The sequence below is a fragment of the Ictidomys tridecemlineatus genome, chromosome 2, assembly GCF_052094955.1.
Source record: "Ictidomys tridecemlineatus isolate mIctTri1 chromosome 2, mIctTri1.hap1, whole genome shotgun sequence".
NCBI lineage: Eukaryota > Metazoa > Chordata > Mammalia > Rodentia > Sciuridae > Ictidomys > Ictidomys tridecemlineatus.
In genome coordinates, this window is record NC_135478.1 from 69155001 (window position 1) to 69178346 (window position 23346).

The 23346-nt window shown below is 47.0% G+C and overlaps 1 protein-coding gene across 1 annotated transcript in view; it reads left to right on the forward strand.

Moving 5' to 3' along the window:
* The first annotated feature begins 8475 nt into the window (after positions 1 to 8475).
* Positions 8476 to 23346, forward strand: part of LOC144368167 (uncharacterized) — a 155316-nt gene continuing 140445 nt past the window's right edge. Inside the window, exons 1-2 of the mRNA XM_078026819.1 lie at positions 8476 to 8544; positions 10451 to 10697. Of these exons, the coding sequence (XP_077882945.1) occupies positions 8476 to 8544; positions 10451 to 10697 (316 nt within the window). The remainder of the gene's footprint in view (positions 8545 to 10450; positions 10698 to 23346) is intronic.

The window sequence follows — 23346 nt, forward strand, 5'->3', positions numbered from 1 at the left end:
TGAGGATCGAACCCAGGTCACACGCATGCCAGGCGAGCGCGCTACCGCTTGAGCCACAACCCCAGTCCCAGCATTAAATTCTTATGTTGAAAAAGGAGTTCTAAAATCAATAACCCAAGTTTCAGTAGAAGTATAGCAAGTGAAGTTCTAAAGCAAACAAGAAATAAGAAAGGGGAGGGGGAGGATCATCAAATTTGAAGCAGAAATTTAAAAAAAATTGAAAAGCAGGAAATAATAAAGAAAATCAACAAAACCACAGTTGGTATTTTGACAATATAAATTAATAACAATTCTAGCCAGGCTAACAAGATAACGAAGAGAACACATAATAAGCCAACATTATAAAGGAAAGAGAGACTATTATTACTAATCATGAATCTTAAAGATGACAAAAGAGAGCTATAAACAACCAGCCCTATAGCTTCAAAACTGGTAGCCTAGATGAAGTGGACCAACTACTTAAAAAACACGAACTAACAAAATTCACAAAAGAAATATAAAGTCTGTATAGCATTGTACATTTACTAAGAAATCCAATCAATAATTAATAACCTTTCAAATAGGAAAGTATCAGTCTCCAGTGTTTCATTGGTGAGTTCTACCCTAAATTTATAGTTTTCTAAATTCTCCACAATCTCTCCCCAAACATAGAATCAGAGGGCACACTAACACATTCTATAAGACCAGCAGCACCCTAATCAGATAAAGACATTGCAAAATAGGAAAAGTATAGAAATCTCTCTCTCGGTAACACAAACACAAAACCCCTCAAAAAATATTAGCAAATAAAATGTGTAAAAAGGTACATACTGACAAAGTGGAATTTATTCTAGGTATACAAGGTTTAACATGATCTACTACATTACCATGCTAAAAGAAGAAAATACATGAGTTCAAGTAAAAAAAATTACTTAGCAAAATCCAATTTCTATTCATAATAAAAATAAAAAGTCCTTGTCTTATACAGAACATACACAAAACTCTAATGAAAACATCATACCTAATGTGAGCAATTTGATGATTTTTCCAAGAGAAAAGCAAGGGTACCCCTTTTCACTATTTCTATTCAACATCATATGGGAAGCCCTCACCAGTTCAAAAATAAAGAAAAAAAATATACATTCAAAGGAAGAAACAAGGTGATTTTATTTTTAGATGACATTGTAATCTATGTAGAAAATTCAAAAGAACAAAACCAAAAACTCTTGGAAATAAGTGCATATCGCAAGGTCACAGTATACAAAATCAATACTTGAAAGTACATTTTGGCCTCATAAAATGTGTTTGGAAGTATGTTCTCTGCTTGTATTGTTTGGAAGAGCTCAAGAGCTAGGCAACAAGAGTGGTGATAGAAGGGGAAGTAGACACTGGAAAATGTAGGCAAGAAGATACCAAGTGGCAATGTACAAGATAAGCAAGTTTAGAGATGTACTGTACAATGTGAGGACTGGAGTGATGAAATTGTACTATGTATGGGTTAAATTAAATGAGTATATTTTAGCTATTCTTGCTATGTAAACAAAAATGGGCAATGTAAGATGTGGGATGATGATATGCTAATTTTCTCCAATGTAGTAACATTTTTATTCTGAATATCTTACAAATGTATTCTCAAGTTTGTATGAAGATGACAAAAATTTAGATAGCCATAATTTGGAGAAACTGCACTACTCAAAATTAATAACCTACAACTTCAGTTAAAAAATAGGGTCTCATAAAAAGTATGTAATCACTTTGCATAGACACACTGACTCAACATAGAGACTTATAATTTTGTTTCCACCAATTAGATGCACTTGCAGGACAGTTGATTGAGGACATTAGATATGCAAGGGAAGAAGCAGAACATAGAATATCCATGCCTGTGTGAATCATGACAAAGACAATGACTTCCTATTACAGTAGGTAGAGACATTCGTTTTGCTACTAAGTTCACTGGATGGAGTTGAGTTTCAAACCACTGAATGACGTCACTAAGAGGGCATATGGTAATGTAACTAATGGCCTCATCTCAGTATATGGTATGAAAATGAATTCTAATTTGTTGTCATTAGTAAGAGGGTCCTAAGGGAACCCCCTGTCCTCACAGGGTGAGAGGCTGCCTGGGAACATGTTCTCCAGTTACCTTTTGACTTCCACCTCCATGTCTCAGCAAGTGGACAGTATATGAAAACAGAACCTGACGCGTTATAATCTCATGCAGGAATATACTTTTTTCCTGGAAAATTTATCCCAGGACACCTTAAAATCACGACCCTTAGCCACACATTTTCCTGACTTTGATTGATTTACATAGTATTTGGAGTTTTTTGGAAACCCAGCTCCAATACAAAGCAAAATAAAAAGGCATGTAGATCTTTCACCATCCAAGATTTCCCTACTCAAAGGAAAGGTCCCTTTGGGACTGGAATTGAGACTTGGCGGACACAGTCGCCAGCCTCAGAAGATGGCTCCGCAGGTGTCTGTAATGTCGACGAGGACGGAACTCACAATCAGGAGCAAATACACAATGGCAGCTTGAGGACTTAGATTAAAACATACAAGGGACTTTCTGAGTGAGTTTGAAATTTGCCTTGTCGCACACTGTGCTTATTTTAAAAAATCAAATAGTTCTACAAGGCTTCAGACTAAAAGGGGGCCGTTCCTTCCCTGGTTTCCCACGCCACCCCTCACTCTTCTTCCTCCACAAAGCCACTTCCACATCCAAACATCATCTTTCCTTTTGGTACACATTTGCCTTTCTTGAAATAGCACCGCAGGCGGCCTTCTGTGGACATGATTATCCCTGACCAGCTCCATTTTCCCGGGGACTCCTTCCACCCCTCTCTGTCTCTGAGCCCACCTCCTGCTCATTCTTGGCAGCTCCCACGTAGGATGAGCACCAGGTGACACGTGGTGAGCAGGCCCCAGGCAAACCTCAGAAGTGGGCCTTTTTCCCCTTGACTTCTCTGATAAAAATCTGGATGACTGGCAACTTTATTTCTTGCCATTTTGATGCTGTGAGGCAGCTTCTGATGGCGTTTTAAATGTGCCTGCAGGAATCTAAAATAATTTGTTGTGGCGCACAGTGTGGACGGATCCTAAGCCTTCCCACATCAGCTAGGATGACCATATGATTTATCATCCCTACCAGAATACTTGAGCGAGTCAAAGGGAGATGTGAGCCATCAGCCAGGACACAGTCTGGGAGCCCGGCTGTCCCAGGCACCCTGCAATGAGTGGTTGCTCTAATATTAGCTTATTTACTCTGTGGTTAGCCTGTGGTATGCCAAGAACGGCCGTGAAACTTCACAGCCGGCACAATGGAGCAAATAACCAAACGCCCCCAAAATGACATGATTTGGTGGAGAGGCCACAGCCAAAGATTCACAATGTTCTGTGGCACTTACTGTAGAGACAAGGATGACAATGCATTTTCTGTATGGGTTGATATTCCTAAGCAGAGAAAACCAACCAACTGTTGCTTTTGATCTTCCGCTTCATTTCAGATACTTTGAAACATGTAAATTCTTTGGATGAATGTAAATCATTAAGGACATGTTGGATTGAATAGCCTATTAGGGTAAAAAGGCCATGGGCTTCTTAGATAATAAAGAGATGTCACATCTCCTTGGACAATAAACAAATTATCTAAGAGGCTTCAATGTTCATGGCTCTGTGATGTCAACATTTTTGTGGTAGAATAATGGAGTTGGAGTGGCCTTTGATGAGGCTGTCTGAGCAGAAAGTACTGCTTCTCAGCCATACCTCTCCTCCACTGTGGCCATTACCAGTGACATTGGTGGTCCAGGAGCTTGGCTTTGTTAGCTGAGCTATGGAGCTGCTGCCATGCCTGATGCTCCCAGCCAGGGGCAAGGCCAGGGAGCCCACAGATCCAGTGGAAAGACATTTTCACCAGCAGGAATCTCATGAGCAAAAGCCCCTGGGGCAGGCAGTTAAGGGGTTTGGGGGAAATGAAAAGCAGAGAGAACTGTTGAGGGCAAAGAGCATCTTAACTAGAAGCTCACGAATGAGACCATGAAGGACCCTGAAAGCCAGTGTGCAGAGTGGGACTTTGTTTCATGGGCTTCTTTTTCTCCAAGGATGACAGTAATCTTAAAACAGGAGGGTTAGGAGAAGCATCCCTTGGGAGGCATCGGCAAGAGTCCAAGGCCAGCGAGGGCCAGGGATTGCAGCTGCCTTCTCCAGGCCTCTGGAAGCCACCTTTCATTTTGCCAGATGGGAGTCACAGAAAACTGGGAAGGGAGAAAAGCTCATCATTTCCCAAAGAGCAGGAGAAGCTGGGTTCTGAAACACACAGATGATACGTTGGATATTAATATTGGTTCTGAGCAAAGATTTCAGCAGATCTTTGAAGAGCTAGCGTGTCGACACTTGGCAGGAAAGGTAGTTCCTCAGAGCCAAGCCAACTAAGTTCCTCTCTTCATGGTGTTACCAGATTGGGTTTCCAGAGCAGTGGCGGAAATTCTTCTCCAATCTCCTCAACGAAACGGAGGAAGGTGGGCAGGGTGGGCAAACAGCTGGGCAAGCAGCCCAGATATAAGCAAATGGATGATTAGAGGTGCAGGCAGGTGTCCCCAGTGCTGCCTGCGGGCTCTGTCCACATCCTACCCTGATGATGTGCTCATCAATGACAAGGGTGAGGAGACCTTAACGGGTCTATTATGACACATTCTCTGCTGTCACAGAGCTGATGTGTTACATGTCAGACTTAAGAGTTTAAGAGATTTTGGTTGTAAAAGGATGGATGGAAACCAATAAGATGACATTTAACAGGGATAAAGATAAATCCTGTCTTTGGATAGAAAAAATTAACTAGCTCAGTAGAGGATGGAGAAGACCCAAGAGCGGTTCATCTCAAACAGACTGATGGTCTATAATTGACCGGAAGTTCAATGTGAAACAATAGCCCACATCCTGGCTGCTCAAAAAAAATCAATATAAACTTTGGGTGCATCAATAGACTCAAAATATTGAAGGTATTAAAGGGAAGTGCTTCCAGGTCAGAGCGTTCTGGGGTTGTCGTGTGTAGTTCTGGGTACCAGGATCAAGGGAGAGGACTTGAGGTGGAGGGGCACATGCATCTAGGCAAATGAGGGTCTAGAAGCTGTCACATGATGGACAGGAGGAAATAGGGACGTTACTCTGAGACACGAGGGCTGTCTTCCAAGCATTTGAAAGTCTGTCGAGTGTAACAGGTGGCCAATTTTGTCTGGAGGGTTCATTCATTCATTCAGTAGCTTTTTTCTCACTGCCAACTACATTCCACATTGTGTCAAGCATGATGGGTGTTAGAGGCATGTGATCTCCCAGGAGAGTGGACACAGGTCCCACGGGCTGAGGTGGATTGACATTAGGGATACATAAGGGAAGCACAAGGGGTAGACTTGCTTGTGCCTACAGAGGCCCATTCATGCCTACCTGACCAGGCAGTCAGGATGCTGGTGGGCCAGGGCACTTGGGACTGGGGTCCAGAGTATTCAAACACATGGCCGTGAGAGCCGTGAGCTAGAGTTTGTGGATGGCATGGTGTGACAGGGGTGTTGGGTGCCAAAGATGGCCTTCGAAGCAGGACAAAGTCTATGCCAAGATGCTTGCACTTAATAGTAGGCAACAGAGAATGAAATGACATCAAGTACCTTGTCTCTTTGTGCAAATTAACCCTCGAATAACGAAGCTGAGCTGGGGGCTTAAGCCCCCGACTACCATTGCAACATTTCAGAATAGATGAAAACTTGAACCAGGGCAGAGGGAGATCGAATTGACCAGACAAAAGCAGGACCTACAAAGGATGCTTTGGCAAGGGCGATTTGGGCTAAAAATAAGCAACAGTCTATTTAATCATTGAGGTTCTTCAACTTGTGAAAGGAGCTGAGTGACCACTTGTCAGTGATGCCATAGAAACGACAGCTGCATTGGCAGGCAGGTGGGACCTCACAGGGCTTAATGTCCCTTATCAGTGCTAAGAATTGGTGATTATCTCTCACGGTGTGGAGTGATGATTTCATCATGAGAAAGCATGTTTCATATTTTAATATCAATAATGAAAGGTGGCATTGCTGGTTCTTGGTTTTGAGATTCTATGCTAACAGAAGGGTCTTGCTAGAACTCCCGGAGCAAGAGACCACAGACTAGGCAGTTGAACAACACGCACTGCTGTCTTTCTGGAAGCTGGAAGTCCAAGATCAAGGTGTGGGCAAGGTTAGTTTCTCAGAGGTACAACGGAAGGACCAGGTCCAGCCCCTCCTATTTGTCTGTAGATACAATTTTCTCCCTGGCCACCATCTTTCTTCCTTGAGAAATTGTGTCCACATTTCCCCTTCTTATGACACTTGTCACATTGGATTATGCCCCAGTATAATGACCTCATTTTTACCTGATTGCCCCTGTAAAGACCCCATCTCTGAATAGGTCACATTCTGAGGTCCTGGGGGTTAGGACTTCAGCACAGGAATTTGGAGGGGACATAATTCAGCCTATAACAGTAACTGAAGGTCAACTCTGGTCTTAGAGAGAAACCACAGGCCTTAACAGGATCTCGGAGCCCTCCTGTGAGCAGGCCCCCTCTGCCACAGTGAAGTCCCAGGCTCCTCAGTGCCTTCATCTCCCAGAAGTGGACTCCCCAGCTCAGCGCTCCCCTCTGGTCCCTCAATTTCCTACTCAGGCCAATTCGGATCCTCCAGAACTACTGGAATTCTTCCATTTTTGTTTCATAGCACTTATTATTTGTAATTATGAATTATTTTACCATCAGCATGCCTCTGCATATTCCTGGGGGAACATGCTTTAAATATCAACTAGGCCCAGGTAGCTGCATTTAAAAGAAAGACTCACAATCCAAGTAAAAATATGTGTTCTTACTATGTTCAGTACCCGTGGCAACTCTCTAGTCCATTTCATAATTTTAAATTGTGGTAACAGAGAACATAAAATTGACCATTATATTCATTTTTAAGGGTACAGCTCTGCGGCATTGGCAGAGTCACATCATTGGGCCACCATTGCCACCATCCCTCTCCAGAACTTCTTCATCATCCCAAACTGAAACTCTGTCCCCATTCCATCTCCCCAACGCCCCAGGCACCCACCATACTATTTTCCAACTCTATGAATTTGCCTACTCTTAGAGCTTGATATAAGTGGAGTCCTGTAGCATTTGTCCTTTGGGGACCAACTTATTTCACTCTGCACTATGTCCTCAAGGTTCATCTATGCCATAGCATGTGTCTGAATGCCCTGTCTTTTAAAAATGGAATGTTCCGTGGTCCGGCTCTCTCGCCTTGTGCTTCTCCCATTGTCCATTGGAGTGTACTTGGTTTACTCCTACTTTGGGCTACTGTGCACAATGCTGTCGTGAACATGGTGTACAAATACCTATGAAGTCTCTGCTTTCAGTTCTTGTGAGAACATACCCAGAAGTGGAATTTTCTATTTCATTTTTAAGGTGCTGATTACAACCCTATAACCTGAGTTCATGGCCACCTGCAGTTGGAAAGACTCCATGTTTTCTGTGTTGCACCTTCGGCCCCAAGCCTGGTGTCTGGCACTGTGTAAATGTTCTTGGAAGCCTGTTTCATTAAACAATAGATGTCCAAGGCTTCATGTTTCTAAGTAATTTTTTTTATTGCTCTCTATGAATAAAGGCTACACAGCTCCTACTTTCTTTTCTCTTTTTTCACACATTATACAAATGCTGTTATTAATTCCACTGAACACTATGGTTACATTGTCCTACAGAGTGTACATCATTTATTACAGTGACAACATTTTCTGGGCTTAGGCCACAAATTACCTCAAAATGATGTGGAATCACAGTCTGTTAAAATAATTGGGAAAAATATCACACATTATTAATTAAATCTTCAGAGATTTTTCTTGACCTTTCTCCATGAATTCTTTTTTTAGTGTCATGTAGATTAAACCTCATTGACTTAATGTTAATATGCTTGAAATGATTCTATATTTTTTTAAGCCTAAGGTTTTATCATTGTGGGAAAAACATAGCTGTTGGATACCCTAGGTTGAGTGTAATGATGATCTTTATTGACTCAACAGCAAGTGGACTGAGTTCTTCCTTGTAATTCCACTCTAGTGGAATTAATATCTTCTAAGAAAATCTCCAGCTCAAATTTGCAGCTGAACTTTTAAACAGAGTTTTTCTTTCCCACTTCTGAGTTTTCTTTACTTCCAAACCTCAGCTGTGGTGACCAGATAGTATTCTTTTACCATTCAAAGTCAGGAATACAAAATAAATATTTTTTTAAAAAGTCGCTAAAGAGAAGCAACTTCTTTAAAAATATTTATTTTGCAGTTATAGGTGAACACAATTCTTTATTTTTTAGGTGGTGCTGAGGATCAAACCCAGCACCTCACACATGCCAGGCAAGCACTGTACCTCTGAGCCCCAGCCCCAACCCAAGAGAAGCAACTTTTAATCATGTATTCATAGTTAACATTTCCCTTCCTAGTTCAGAAATGCCACGCCCGGATTATGCCAAACCTCCCCTGGATCCTGAAGCTCGAGACTGGGAGGTTGAACAGAGAGTGTGAAGATGGGCACCAAAGAGGGGAAGGGTGGCAAATGAGAAAACAGAAGGGCAAACTCAGAATGTTCATCGTGTTCCGTGTCGCCCTTTGGAAGCTCTCTCTGCACAGCACCTGCCTCTTAGAAATGCAGGGGACAGGGAGACCTTTACTTGGCCCTTTTGCCAAGTGTCTTGGGCTCTCATTTCCCTTCCCTGATTAAGTCCTCAAACATGTGTCCTCCTCTTGGCATCCAGGAACCTGATTTCCATTCCCACTGCCTCCCTGAGATGCTTCAGGTCACCTGGGAGCCTTTTGCCACCAGATGAAGGGTCTTTCCCCATTTGCATCCTCCCTGGCCCTCTGCAGAGGACCCTGCCAAGCACTCACCCCCGGAAGCTGTCTGTGCTCTCAGCTTCCTGCACCACATCCTCCGTGGAAATTCTGGCTTCTCCAACTGCTCCTTTGGAATTTCCTTCTCCCCCCTTGCCAAGCTCTGCCCGAGCTCCCCTCTGACTTTCCACTCTCTCCTTTAGAGAATTCACTTACAACTCTTTGCCAAGGACTCCTAGAGCCCAACCCTCTCACTCCAGCTGCCACAGGGCACTCCTCACTGGAGGTTTCACTGTCCCTGCCTATCCCCCAGGTCCACCTTGGTTCCTCTATCCAGGCCCTCAGTGCTCATTTCTGGAACACTCAAGACACCCTGGGTTGCTCCAGCAGCAGTCCCTAACCCCTGGTGTCCAGGTCACACACAGACTCAGCTCTCAGCCCCATTCTCATCAGCATGTGCACCCATGAAAACCTCCACATAGCCCTCCATCTCCTGCAGGGTCTTGTTTAGTCCCCTCTGGCTCTTGGAACTCTCTCCCCTGGCTCCTGGCCCTCAGTTCAATCTCATTCTGCGAATGTCTGCTACATGAGCCATCCATTTCCACCAGGCAGGGCAGGCTTCTTGGCCCCTCTGCAGGTCCTGCTGGCCTTCTTTCCTGCAACATCCTTAGGACGTCCTGCTCACTGTCCTTCACCCACCTAGGTCTTTCAGCCTTTATCCTCGATATATCGTCCCTTGTCAACAATCCTTGTTTTCCTTAAATAACAGGCCTTAAATGTCCCCCTTTGCCTGCAGCACCTAACAGCAGCCTGGTTTCCCCATAAACTAAATGGGCCACACACAGAGTGACAGACCCCGTCCCCCACCCTGCCATCTACTGGTATCTACTCTAGTAGTTTCCAGAAAGACAGGCCTCCAGACCTAGGGAGGCCCAAAAGTTCCCTAATAGTAGCTCATACATCCCCCGCTATGTTCAACCTCCTTCAGATTTGCCCATATAACTCAAGGGACGAGTGGTTGTGCATCAGAGGTGTAAACGTCACACTGTCGCTTCTGGACCAAGTCCATGGGGGTTAGAGCCCCCTCACCGCTAGTGCCTGCACTGTCATCACTTCTGGCCGTGGGTAGTTAGCTCAGAAGGTTGACATAGCTTCAATAGGGGCAGGAAAAGTTGCAAACTCGCGGATGGGCGCGCTTCTCCTGCTACGGTATTTGTCCTGACCCTTGGCCTCGCCCTGACTGAATGAAGGCAGATGCGAGGCTGTGACTGTGACGGGCCGGGCTGCCCTGGGTGGGAAGCCGCGGAGGGTGGCAGCTGCGCGCTGTCCTGGCCAAGGCAGGGCCCGCCGCGGGGGGAAACGGGCGGCGAGGGCGCGCTCGGAGGACGCGGCCCCCGGGAGGCGCCCGGCTAGTTGTCCGCGCTGGGTCCCGGAGCTGCGCACGGCGCGAGGACAGCGCGTCCGCCGAGCGTGGGCAGGGTCCCGCGCCCCTGCTCGCGGCCTCGCCCTTAGTCCCCGCGAGGCCGCCCGCCGCTGCAGGGCCGGGCCAGGAGGCAGCCGCCGCGCCCGCCTGCCACGTCCCCGCGCCGCCTAGGCGCCCCCTGGCTGGCGGCGCGGGCGGTGTGGGCGGCGGCGGGCCGGTTGCCATGGTGACCAGCGGCAGCCGCCGCCACAGCAGGCCGGGCCCCAGCGCCAGCGCGGTCGCGGCGCGGCTCAGCTCAGTGTGTGGGAGAGCGGCGGCCGGCCGGGAGCGGGCGCGGCCCGCGGCCTCAGCATGGAGGACGGCTTCTCGAGCTACAGCAGCCTGCCAGACACGTCCTCGATGCTCCAGTTTTGCAACGGTGAGGGCCCGCGGCGGGCGGCGCGCGGGGGCCAGGCCTGGCGGCCGCGGAGACCACACAGGGGCCCCGCTCCCGCCGCCGCCGGCGCATTGTGCTGGGGCCGCGGGGCCGCGCTCGCCCCGGGCCCCGCGCACGCGGCCGGCGTGCGGACCCCAGCGGGAAGCGCGGGAGGCGGCGGGGAGGCCGGCAGACCGGCCGGGCCCTAGGAGGAGCGGCGGCGCGGCCGCCCGGTTCCCCGGCGAGCAGCGCCCTGGACGCTGCGCCCGGAGGTCAGCCCCAGGCACCGGCTGACTCCCGGGGTGCGCGGGTGTGCTGCAGAGGGACCCCGGGACCCACCCGGGCCGCCCCACAGCCCCGCCGTTTAGCGTAGCCCAGAGCTTTTCAGCTCAAAGACGGCGAGGACTGGCAACAGGGTGCTGCGTCTTATTTGGCGTATGGGATAATAGTTTTTGTTGCATTTTTTTACAAGAAGGAAACATTCCTACCTGTGCATAGGGCATCGTGTAAACAAATATGAAATCCTGCATGCTTGGAAGAGTTCTGGTCTCACTAGCAGGGCTGAAACAGATTTTCACAGCACGCTGCATGTATTATCAGAATATGATGTGTCATAATTCATGCACAAAAGTTTACCACCTATTTTTTTTACAAGTTGGGGTCATTGCTTCATCAGAGAACCCCCAAAGTTTGTTAAAGGAAAAAAAAATGTGTATTTTGTAGAATATGCTTACATTGCAGTCGGGATAATTTTGAATTCTAGAGTCTTGAGCAACTGGAGAGATTTTTCATTGTAATTGTGGTCTAGGGAGACCTAACACCTAATACCTAACAAGAGGTATCACTGTAGCAGTATAGAGTAGCGAGTGTGTTGATCCATCCTGTATACTGAGTTTCTTTTTTTTTTTTTCCCCTCTCTCTCTCTGGTGAAATTTATCATCTTTTTCATGACAGTGTGTACTCAGACAGGTTTGCAGCTTGTGATTTTCATATGGCTGGATAGAATGGATTTGGTACTGTTGCCACTGGGGTACTTCATAGTCTAGTGGTGGGATGCCAGCAGGATGATTCCCTTCTTCAATTAATATATTGAGTAATTTCCTTAATTGACTTATGATTGATCATATCCAAATTACTATTTTTGATCTCCAAGATCCATGTTTATGGTAGAATTCTCTTTGCCTTAATTGTAAGGGGCATGCCGCTGAAAATTACATGAAATGACTTCCAGTCATAAAGCCTTTCAAAAATTAGTATGTGGGCAGCAGTATCATTGACGGTTTGACTTGGATATGAAAGTGACTGTAGATATTTTTATTTGAGCAGTTGTTTGGAAGTCTGGTTATATGGTTCTTAAATAGAAATTCAGTCATGAAGTTGGCTTACACAAAGACTCATGAATGTTTTGGTTTTCTGCCTTTTCCTGTTAATTGCCAGCCTGGAGATATTGGTATGATATTTTACTGGTAATATGTCTAGAAGAAAGTAAAAACCAGCTCTTAAGCTTGGTGTTTTCTTTTATTGGGTGAGATACTGGGGATTGAACTCAGGGAAACTCCACCACTGAGCCCTATTTTGTATTTTATTTAGAGACAGGGTCTCGATGAGTTGCTTAGTGCTTTGCTTTTGCTGAGGCTGGCTTTGAACTCACGATCCTCAGCCTTCCAAGAGCTTCTGGGATTATAGTTGTGCCCTACCGCATCCAGTTTAAGCTTATTTTTAAACATGATGTGTTTTTAAACCAGCTTAAGAAAAATCACCTTACAATCAAACAATATCAAAGATTGTTGGGTGAGTTTTTAAAGTTCTTATTAGCTCTGTATTGTGCAGGATGAGGTTTGCCTTATGAATAAAGTAGAAGCAAGAGTAACCTTTGGAGCCTGGCACAGTGACGCACACCTGTGATCCCAGTGGCTCAGGAGGCTGAGGCAGGAGTATCATGAATTCAAAGTCAGCCTCAGCAACAGCAGGCACTTAGCAACTCAGTGAGACCCAGCCTCTAAATAAAATACAAAATAGGGCTAGAGATATGGCTCAGGGTTGAGTGCCCCTGAGTTCAATCCTCAGTACCAAAAGAAAAAAAAAAGAATAGCCTTTGGTGCAAAATGTATGTTTAACTGATGACAACTTAGGAAATAGATGTTTTGATGTGAAATCATTCATTTTAAGAGGCTCTCATTAAGTGAAAATACAAATGAATACAATTCAGTTAATTACTATGTTGATTCAATTAAAACAGTGCACCACAGAAACACCATTTACCAAGAACTAAATTAAACATTTGGATATTTCATTAGCTACTTTGGAAAAAAAATTCTTTTTAAAGTAGATTTACAGTGGCAGGACCACATGGGATAATATGTGAACTCATACATTTTTATATGTTGAATGTGCTTCGAGGTTTTAATAGTGGCGGGAACTCAGGACTCAGAAGTCATCATTATACTGTATTAGCTTCAGAGAATACAATCCACCCTTATTATCTGCAAGACTTTATCAAGAGAGATAAAGACAAAAGAATGCATAAGTGAGAAGGGAGAAAGAAGAAAATGTGTTCTAATGAATGAAATTTCCTTTTTCCCTGTTCACTCTTTTTCTTGTTCTCTCTCCTACTTAATTGTTCGGGCTGATAAATGTAAACTTGTACAATCTCTGGCCTACCAACGAGGCTGCCCAGTCTTATTTTTCAGGAATCATCTCTCATTAAAGTAGAAAATGTGTGTATTGCTTTTTTTTCAAAGTATTTAAAATCTGTGGTGTGAGCTAGAAATCAGACTTCTTTTTAATGCTGTAAAAAAAACTGCAGTAGTTTGAAAAGTGGACAATAGTTGTGCTTTACAAGCCAATTTGTGGTTTAGAAAACACCATCTTTCACTGTAGGTGTTCTTCAGAGTCCCCTGTGAGGCGATAACATTTCCATCCTCCCTGTACATTTGGGGAAACTGAGGCACAGAGAGACCTTGGGAACTTTAAAAGAACCCACAGTTGGGGCTTGGGAAACGGTCTGGGGCTCTGTGCTTGTTTTGCTGATGGTAGTTCTGTGGAGCTACTCACGTACCCTCAACTAGCTCACCCTTTCAGGAACACCCATTGCTCTCAGAGTTGTGGGAGTTGGAAGATCCTTCTCACCCCAGGAGAAGCCCTGGCACCAGGTGGCATCACGCCCCCACCGTGCCCCACTCAGCCCCTGCAGCCGCCCATCTGCTTTCCGCCTCTGTGCATCCTGGCATTTCTCGTAGGTGGAATCCTATGATGTTCCGTCTCCATTGCTGGCTTCTTTCTCTCAGCACGTCCATGCAGGCTGGGTGCCCTTCCTTTTTATGGCAGTTGAGGTCTTGTCCTGTGGGTAACATGCTATTCCTTCACTGGCTGGTGACATTGGGTTTTTTTCCCCTCACTTTTTCACTATTGTGAATGATGCACCATGAAATTCACATACATATTTTTATTAATGTGTTATAATCATACATAATAGTGAGATTTCTTATGCTGTATTTTTACTTACACACAATTTGGTCCATCTCATTTCCCTTTCCTTTCTCCTTCCCCTGACAGGCTTACTCTGATTTACTGAGCTCCTATTATTATTGTTATTATTATTTTAATCATTGCATTATAATTGTAATTAACAGCGCATCCATCGTGGTATATACGTGGTATATATGCACATGGACATCGTGGGGTGTGGTGGACTTGGTTCCCCAGGGATTCCTGTGCCACCCTCCTCCTCCCTCTCTATACCAGCCACAGACACACATCTTTTTTTCTTTCCTTTTTTTATGGTACAGGGGCTTGAACCCAGAGGGCTTAACCACTGGGCCACTTCCCCAGCCCTTTTCTATGTTCTATTTAGAAACAGGGTCTCACTAAATTGCTCAGGGCCTTGCTAAGTTGTTGAGGCTGGCTTTGAACTTGCAATCCTCCTGCCTCAGCCTCCTAAACTGCTGGGATTACATATAGACACATCTTGAGTGGATGTACGTGTTTGTCTTGAGCTGATACCTAGGAGTGAAATTGCTGAGTCACGTGATCACTGTTTTTTTTTTTAACATTTTGAGGAATTGATCTGAAGTTCTGAAATCTAAGTATCCAGCTCTTTCTATGACCCTTGCTGATAAAAGAATGGGAATTAAGAAAATGGATGACAGAGGGGAAGAAGTGAGGGCAAAGAACCAATGTTGCTGCTCTGTTTCTGTGTCCTTTGGATACTTTGGCTGTCACAGCCAAATGTGCCAGCGCACGTCCCTGCCCATCCTTGTTTCTCAGGACTGAGCACGTCCTCTCATGGCGTGCTTCACAGTCTTAGGTCTTTGAGTGGTTTCTTCAGAGTTGATGACTTGGGGACACAGCTGGCCAGCAAAGGGAGGGAAGCTGCTTTGGCCAGGGGGGAGCCTCTGTTCCCACACCCACCCCATGACTCAGGAGCTCACTACCTGCCTGCCTAGTCCTTTCCTTCTTAGAACATTTAGACTGTCATTTCCGATATGGAGTCAAAATTTGGCCCCCAGCTTTCCCTGAGGGTCTGGGGGAAGAGTTTTCAGCTCCTTCTGTGTTACTGGGTCATCACTGTTAGAAGACAGTCCCGATGGCTCCTTCTCAGTCTTCTTTTGACTAAACATTACCATTAAAAAACAAGGAATTTTAGACCCTTAATCATCCTGGTTTGCCTCCTCTATGCCTGTTTCATTTTGTTTGTGTCCATTTTCAAATTTGATACAGTGAACGTGGTATTCCATAGCAGAGCACTGTCCTCTCCTCTGAGGTCCTCCTTCTACTACTGCAGCCTAAGGTCATGTTCGCTCCTTTGCTGGCCACATTTCCATTATTACCTCCTGCTGATATTCACCTAAGTTCTTATCTGTTTTACAGGTACTATGACCAAGTCCTTTTTTTTCTTAGTTTCAATAACTCTGTGTGTGTGTGTGTGTGTGTGTGTGTGAGAGAGAGGGGGGGGTGGAGTTTCCTCCAGCAGGCAGAGCTCTCTCAGATTAAACCAAGTATCATCAGTGTTTAAAGATGGTGATCGTGTAAATAATCCCAGGACTCAGGAAATATATCTAGTGTTACAACAACGGGGAAGTTGATCAGTGTCGTAAGCGTCTGGTCCTGGCTTGCTGCCTTTTCTATTCCCCGCTCTCCCGCAGGGTGCTGCTTAGGAGCCACTCAGACCAACTCACTCTACCTGCCTGGCACATTTTGAAGGGGCTCTAATAATCGTTGAACTACTGCAGTTAGTTTCTTTAGTTTGGAAATGGAAGAGTGTTTTAATTTTCATCTTTCTGTTATGGGAAATGGGATCCCCTTTCCCAGTCATCCTAAACTCCTCTGACATCTATAGTATTGGTGACGGTCTCTTAACGGACAATGGTAGACTTTTCAAGTTGGCAAATACTTGGATTTCACCCAGGACCCAGTGCTCCTGGGAGGGCAGCATGTGGACTCCACAACACGAAGTGTTCTCAGCCCTCTTTTGCATGCTCAAGGGTGACAGAGTACTGACTTTAGCATTCTGTGATAGCTCAATCAAAGGGAAACGCCTCCATAGAAAAGTGCAAAGCAAGTGCTGTGCTAAGCGAGAATCGCTAATTGGTGCGCTCGCCCCCCCCCCAGCAAGGAATTTATTTTATAGCCAAACCACAAGCATTTATGACACTACAAACAAACTCATATTTCTTGGTGGAAAATGCACAAAATTCTGCTTTAAAAGTAGTCATTAATTGATCATTGTTAATATCTGGGAAAGTGGAAGTGTTTTCATACACTCTCTTAAAAAATAAGAGTGGAGGGTGGAGGACGGAGGAGAGAAGAGAAGTGACTCTTGGTTTATAGTTCTGCGGTCCTTGTGCCATAAAGCTCTATCGCAGCGTGGAAGTGGTGTTCACAGGCAGGCCCCGGAGAGTGGGAAGCATGCGGTAGGCTGAGCGCTCAGGCCAGGCGGCTGCTCCAGGCTCTGAAATCACTGGTATTTTGTGCTGCTTCCTTTGGGAAAAATTATTATTTATCTTTAAAGCCCTGGCTTATTCACAGAGGGGTTCTAGTATTAGCAAAACATTTTAAATGCCTTTGGAAACATTGCAAATAAAAACGAAAAGTGGCTGTGAAGTCCCCTGCTGTGTGGTCACCATCCATCGCCCAGCCCTCCTGCTCCCTGGGTGTTGTACAGTTCTGCTTATTTTCATGGGGCCCAGGTTGGGGGGAGACTTTAGTCTTAAGCAGGAGCAAGTGCCATCCTCTGTGGGTTACTTTTAACAAACAGCTGTTTGAAAGAGTTTTTCTGTGAAGTGCTGGACTCACCGTGGAATTGAGCGTTAGGCAGACACTTCCAGTTCCGGTCCACGGGCTCCTTTACTGGCCAATGCTGGAGGTGTGGGAACCCACGTGTCTGCTGAGTAGCCATGTGTGAAAGTGCAGCTTTCTGGAAAATGTTTAAACTCTGTCTTAGTGACTCCCCAACCCCCAATGATGAGGCACACCTGACCTGCAGAGCGCATGGCACCCAAGGGCCGGGTTCGGAGCTGCCCACAGTGGGAATGACAGGAGGCCTGAGGGCAGGAATGCTGTGCTGTGGGAGGGAGGGGAACCAGAGGCCAGGTCCAGTGACGCTCACCCTCAGGGTCGATTCTTCCTTGAGGTGTGGCCCTTCACTCTGCATACTCCGCAGGGTGGGACCACCTCCTGAACTCAGTCATTCCCACCAACAGTCTCCCAGGGAAGGTGGGCAGCACAAGTCAAGACAGCGAGGCTGGAGGTACATGGGCAGCTGTGCATCAGGAGGACCCCAGGTCATTTTGACACATTCTCCCCATTTTTGGTGAATACCCACAACAGGCTGAGGCAATTACAAGTGTTAAAAATGTGGTCTGTGCTAGAAACAGTGGGCTCTTCTTCCCCACTCACATTTCAGTTGGTCCAGTGGATTGTGCCTCCCAAATACCTGACCATCCATCCCACCTGCTTTAGCTTGGACCCCAGCAGTTCTCATCCAGAGTTTGATTTGGTTGTAGTAGTGGCCCCAATCTGGCCTTTCTGCCTCCAGTTTTCACAGTTATTTATGCCAAGAGGGATAGGCTGTGCTGGGCAGCCCAGGGCGCCATGGTGGCTGTCATAGGCCTTGGACTGGGGCTCTGTCAGGGCTACTTCCTAAGGAAGGTGAAGGGGCCATCCTCCAGCCCTCTTGCTGCAGGCAGGTGGGTGAGGCTAAGGATGTTCCAGACCCACGGAAGCTTGCAGGAAGCCCTCCGTTGGTGTAAGAACCTGTTGGGAACTGAAGGATAGTCATATGTGGTAAAGGAAAGCAAAGCCAGGTGGCCAGGAGGATGGCATGGGACTTTGAGACTATGCTAAGGAGCTTGGTCTTGTTGCTAGGAGCAGGGAGAGTGTCGGGGACAATGCTGAGGCATGAGTGACTTGATCAGAGTTTCAGGATTTTTTTGTGTGTATAGGGGAGGGTCAGGGTCTTGCTACATTGCCTAGGCTGGTCTTGAACTCCTGGGTTCAAACAGTCCTTCCAGCCCATCCTCCCAAGTAGCTGGGACTACAGGTTCCTGCCTCTGCACCTGGTTAGGTTTTCAGATTTAAAATCACTGTCCCGGGGCTGGGGATGTGGCTCAAGCGGTAGTGCGCTTGCCTGGCATGGATGCGGCCCGGGTTTGATCCTCAGCACCACATACCAACAAAGATGTTGTGTCCGCCGAGAACTAAAAACTAAATATTAAAAAAAATTAAAAAAAAATAAAATCACTGTCCCTGCAGCAGGGAGGGTAGACTGGAAGAGCAGACCAGGGTGGAGGAGAACATTAGGTTGTCACCCAGGAGAGCCTTGGTAATTACATGGGAGGGGTGAGAGCAAGGCTCAGGAGATACTTGCAGGCAACGTCACCTGGACTTGCCTTAGAGGACGGAGGGGGAGGAACCAAGGACAATCCTAGGCCCCGCCTCCTCTAGCCAGGGCAGACCCCAGGCCAGTGAGAAATAGGGGATAGGTGGTGGGTGGGTGGTGGGTTCAGTGTGGGGCATGAGGGCCCCGCTGAGGTGCTGTGCAGCTGTGGGTGCAGGGCCTAGAGCCTAGGAGGCATCTGGGCTGAAACTGACAGGTATTTGTCAGCCGTCAGCACAGAGACAGAACTTGAACCCGTGGGCACGGCTGACTTGCCCAAGGAGAGATTGACGCTGAATGCTCCTCTGGGCAGATCTGGTCCAGTGCCTTCCACTCACCTCTCTCCATCTTTGGCACCCAAGGCCCTTCAGGGTATGGCCTATGGCTCCTGGTGCCTTTGGGCTCTCTCACCTGCCAGGGCCCAGCCAGTGGGGTCAGGTGCCCTGCCTGAGACTATATGCTCCTTCCAGGCTGTTTCCTGGGATCGTCTTTGGGCCTTTGCCCCTTGGCAGTGCCGGGCCCATGGTGGGTTTCCTGATGAATGTCCATGGAGTCAACTCAGAGATCAGCTAATTGATCTTCCAGGGCCTCCTCAAATACACACACCAGCCCCCGGCCTCCCATATGACACGTGTACAAGAGGAAAAGCTCTCGCCTTGACTTCCTTGACATCATGTGTATGTTTGTGTGTGGCCTGTCACACGTGTTATGTCTGCATGTCTGCATGCACGTATGTGCACCTGTACACATGAGGCATGCGACACCTAGCTCTCCCCTCCTCCAAGAACCACTATACTTGGGTGCTCAGAGAGAAGGCATCCCAGACCTGAGATCTCCAAGGCTAACCCCTACCTGAGTGCAGGCTGATGAGGGCTGAGCCTGACGCCTCAGGACTGTCCTGTGCCATCAGTACACAGTGCCTCTAGCTGGACACTGTCACTTGAATCACTAAGTAGAAACATTTGGGGAAAGCATTTGGTGGTTTGACAGTCTTAGCACACATTATTTTAAGCCAAAATAACTGACACAATGAAGTAGTTCTTGGCAAACCCAGCACTTTAGATAGTAAAAAGGATTTGACTTAAATTGCTCCCAAAAAGTTATGTAACAAGAGTCTTACATTCTTAGAAAAATATGCTCCAGTTAAGAAATGACTGAATGGAATTAGGGCTTTCTTGTGCCTCAGTGTTATAAATATTTTAGCTCCAATTGTAGACGCAAACATGGTGAAAAACCTTAGAGTGGGAAGCATCCTGGAAACCTTGGGAGGGGACCTTCTGAGAGCTTTCTGCTCCAGAGTCACTTGTGTTGCTGACCCATCCTGTGCTTGAAGCCTGGCGGCCACTCCCCAGAGATCATTGTAGCCATTATAACAATGATCTGTTAGCAGCTCCCCCAGATCAGCCCTTAGAAAGTAATTGAGCAGGGCTGCCCACACCTCTCTGCTCTAAAATTTGATTTGGTGTGTGATTTCTTTGTCTTTCTTGAGAGTGATCTTTTATCTAGTTGATATAATTTAATTATGTAAAAGTATGTGTTCCCATTGCATCTTTTACTTAATCATATCTCACACCACAGAGTTATTTCCCAGCCCACCAGTGCTTGTGCTTTTTGAAAGTAGGCACCACGTCACATTCAGCTTAATCTCCCCATTGCCGGGCATCGTGAGTAAGTGTGTGAGTGTGTGTGTTACAAGAGACGAAAACTCTGCTGACGTGCCCTCCTGGGCGTTCGCCAGACACTGCAGTGTGTCTCACCTGATCCTTGCTACACCCACCCCTGCACAGTGGGCACTATCCTTGCCTCTGTTGTGGCTGATGAGGAAACAGAGGCTCAGCATTCTCAGTACCAAGCTGCAGGCGGCTGGTGCATTGAAGAGCAGGGATGTGAGCCGTGCATTGCAGCCTGAGTGCAGGGCATGCTAAGGAATCCCCAGGTGGGAATGCTGGTGGGCATGAGAGGTGCCAAGGGGCTGGCTCAAGTCTGCCCTTGGTCTCTGGGAGAGGCTGCTGCACGTCACCTGGGTTTGATTGCCTGTCCCCTCTGGGGGGTCTAGAGCAAGCTTATCTGTTGCTATGCTTTGGATGTTGTTCAGTGTGTGCCCCAAGGGTCCTGTGTTGACAAGTAATCCCAGGATGTTTAGGGGAGGTGACTGGGTTGGGTAAATAGGGGAGTTCCCTGATTGACCCTCCTGGTTGTGTAAGAAGAGGACTGTGTGATGCCCTGCACAGGAAGGCCACCACCAGCTGTGGCCCTCCACCTCAGACCTCCTGTCACCATGGGCCTGGTCTGTGGTGTTCTTCTTGCAACAGGAAATGCACCAAGGCAGTGTGTTCACAGTCTCTTTCAGATCACACTTTGGCAACTCTTCACTATGGAAACCTCATTTGTCTCTGAACTGCCCCAGTCCCAAAGAGTGCAGCCCCTAAGACACGACCCTAGGATGTGGGTGGACCTGGGTGCCACTGCCACCTGCATTGCTAACCTAGTGCCCTGGGATCCAGCCCCCAGGGGACATGCTTTTGAATGAGTGTGAGCCATTTCCCAGTGGAATGTTAAATGGGAATTTCCGTCTGGTCACCGCCTGCCTAGGAAGCTTTCAGATTCTGGCCAGGTGTGGCTTGCTTGAGGTCCCCAACGACGGCCAGCACCAGCACTGCAGTGCGAAGGGAAGGAGCCCACCTGCAGACCCACAGTTGATGAAAGCACTCTGTCACTGTTGGCAGTTTGTACCTTCAGTTTTTCTTTAACCTTGTTCTATTTACTTACTGTCTTGCTTTCTCTGTAAGAGCGAAAAGATCGACTTGTGGTAAAGCACAGCATGCAGTTAGCACCCTGCCCATGTTCAAGTGCACAGCTCAGTGGTGTTGAGTTCGTTCTTAACATGACTGACCACAGAACTCCCTCTATCATTCCAGCCCAAGCCCTGTTCTCACGTTGTCCTCGGAATTTGGCCACTCAAGGGTCTCCTGTAAGTGCCACTTATAGTGTTCCTCTTTTTGCAAGTGGCTTACTTCACTCTCAGAAGTAAAACAATAATATCATGAAGTTATAGAATCCCAAATTGAACAACGTCTAGCTACAAGCATAGGCCGGGTGCCCAGAGAGGGCCAGTTATCTGAGCATTCAGGCCATCGGAACTGTGGGTGCCCTGTCCCTACCTGACGCTGGGTGCACCACCACAGTCCCACTCAGCCTGTGCGGGGTGAGCATCTCACCTCTGGAATCAGAGCAGTGAAAAGCTTGCTCTTACCCTGATCCGGGGCCAGTGCAAGGCCACACTCCAGAAGGGCAGTGTGGAGACCTGGGACTTGGGCCCCAAGCCCAATACGCCTTCCCACTGTCTAACAGCCAGAAAAGCTGCTCTGACAGGCAGAGTGGTGGCATGCATCTGAGCTCCCAGGGTGGGGGAGCTGGAACAAGATCTCAGAGCAGTGTAGGGAAATGATGAGGGGCATATGTTTGCTGAAGAAATTCCATGACATATGCCTGCTCATCACCAGTAACATGCATTCTCTCTCCACGAGCTAAGAATCTAAGAAAGGAAACAGCAGATGTAGGACCCAGGATCTAGGGAGGATCTGGACTGGAGTCCTGGAATATTTCTTAGTTTTTGTTTTTTTGAGATTGTTTTTGCACATTGGGCACAATTCACTGACATGAGCGTCTGATTGGAGCTTCTCATTTGCAGGACCATTTAAAAAGATAAGCAGGCAGAAGCTGCACATGTCCAAAATGAATAAGTAATTCTTGAGAATTAGCAAAAAGGATGATGTTTGTTCCTTTCAGGATTCTTTGAATCTACCACAAATTACTCCCCAGAGGTTGGGAGCATGGGCATTGGAGAGAGGAGATATGGGTTCCCGTCCTGGTTTTGCATTTGCAATAATGACTGGACCCGAATCAACTGCATATTATTTCCTGGCCTCAGGTTCCTCAGGTGGACTAAGGGGAGGTGGTCCTGAGCCCTGAATAAGGTGGCTGCATAGTCCAGGCAGAAGCAGTTGTACCTCACATTGGGCAATTTGAGGGGCATTTAATAAAGAGGCTGTTAGGGAGGCTCAAGTGGGTGTGTACTGAGCCACGGGGCTGGAGTAGTGCCTGTGACTGGTGCAGAAGGTAGAGTTCTAGCGAGGGGAGCAGTTACCAGTTACCAGACCGGATTCAGCCAGGGCTGCAAGGACAGGACCTCCAAACAGGATCTGTGACCAGCCAACCCACAGTGGCCCCACATGGAGAAGCTGGGGAATCTGGACCTGACCTTGGTCTCTTCTGTCCTTCCATCTGCTGGACAGTGCCCCATTGGGCACACCCCTGGTGTTATGGTTTAGATGTGAGGTGTCCTAAAAGCTCATGTGTGGGACAATGCAAGACAGTTCAGAGGAGAAATGATTGGGTTGTGAGAGTCTTTAACCCAATCAGTGAATTAATCCCAACTGAGTGGTAGCTAAAGTGGTGGGGTGTGGCTGGAGGAGGAGGGCATGGGGATATAGCTTTGGGGTATATATTGTATCTGGCAAGTGGAGACCTCTCTCTGCTTCCTGATCACCATGTAAGCTGCTTCCCTCTGCCACACTCTTCCGCCATGCTGTTCCCTTTTTTCTATGCCCCTAATTTTGTGAATGGAAATGTTTACTTTGTACCATTATATATTGGATGCTTGTAAATTGCTTTTAATTTTACAGAGCTCACAATGCAAGATTGCCTTGAGCCTCAGAGAAGACTTTGGACTTGAACTTTGAGCATTTTGCATTGTGAGATGGTTGTGAGCTTTTG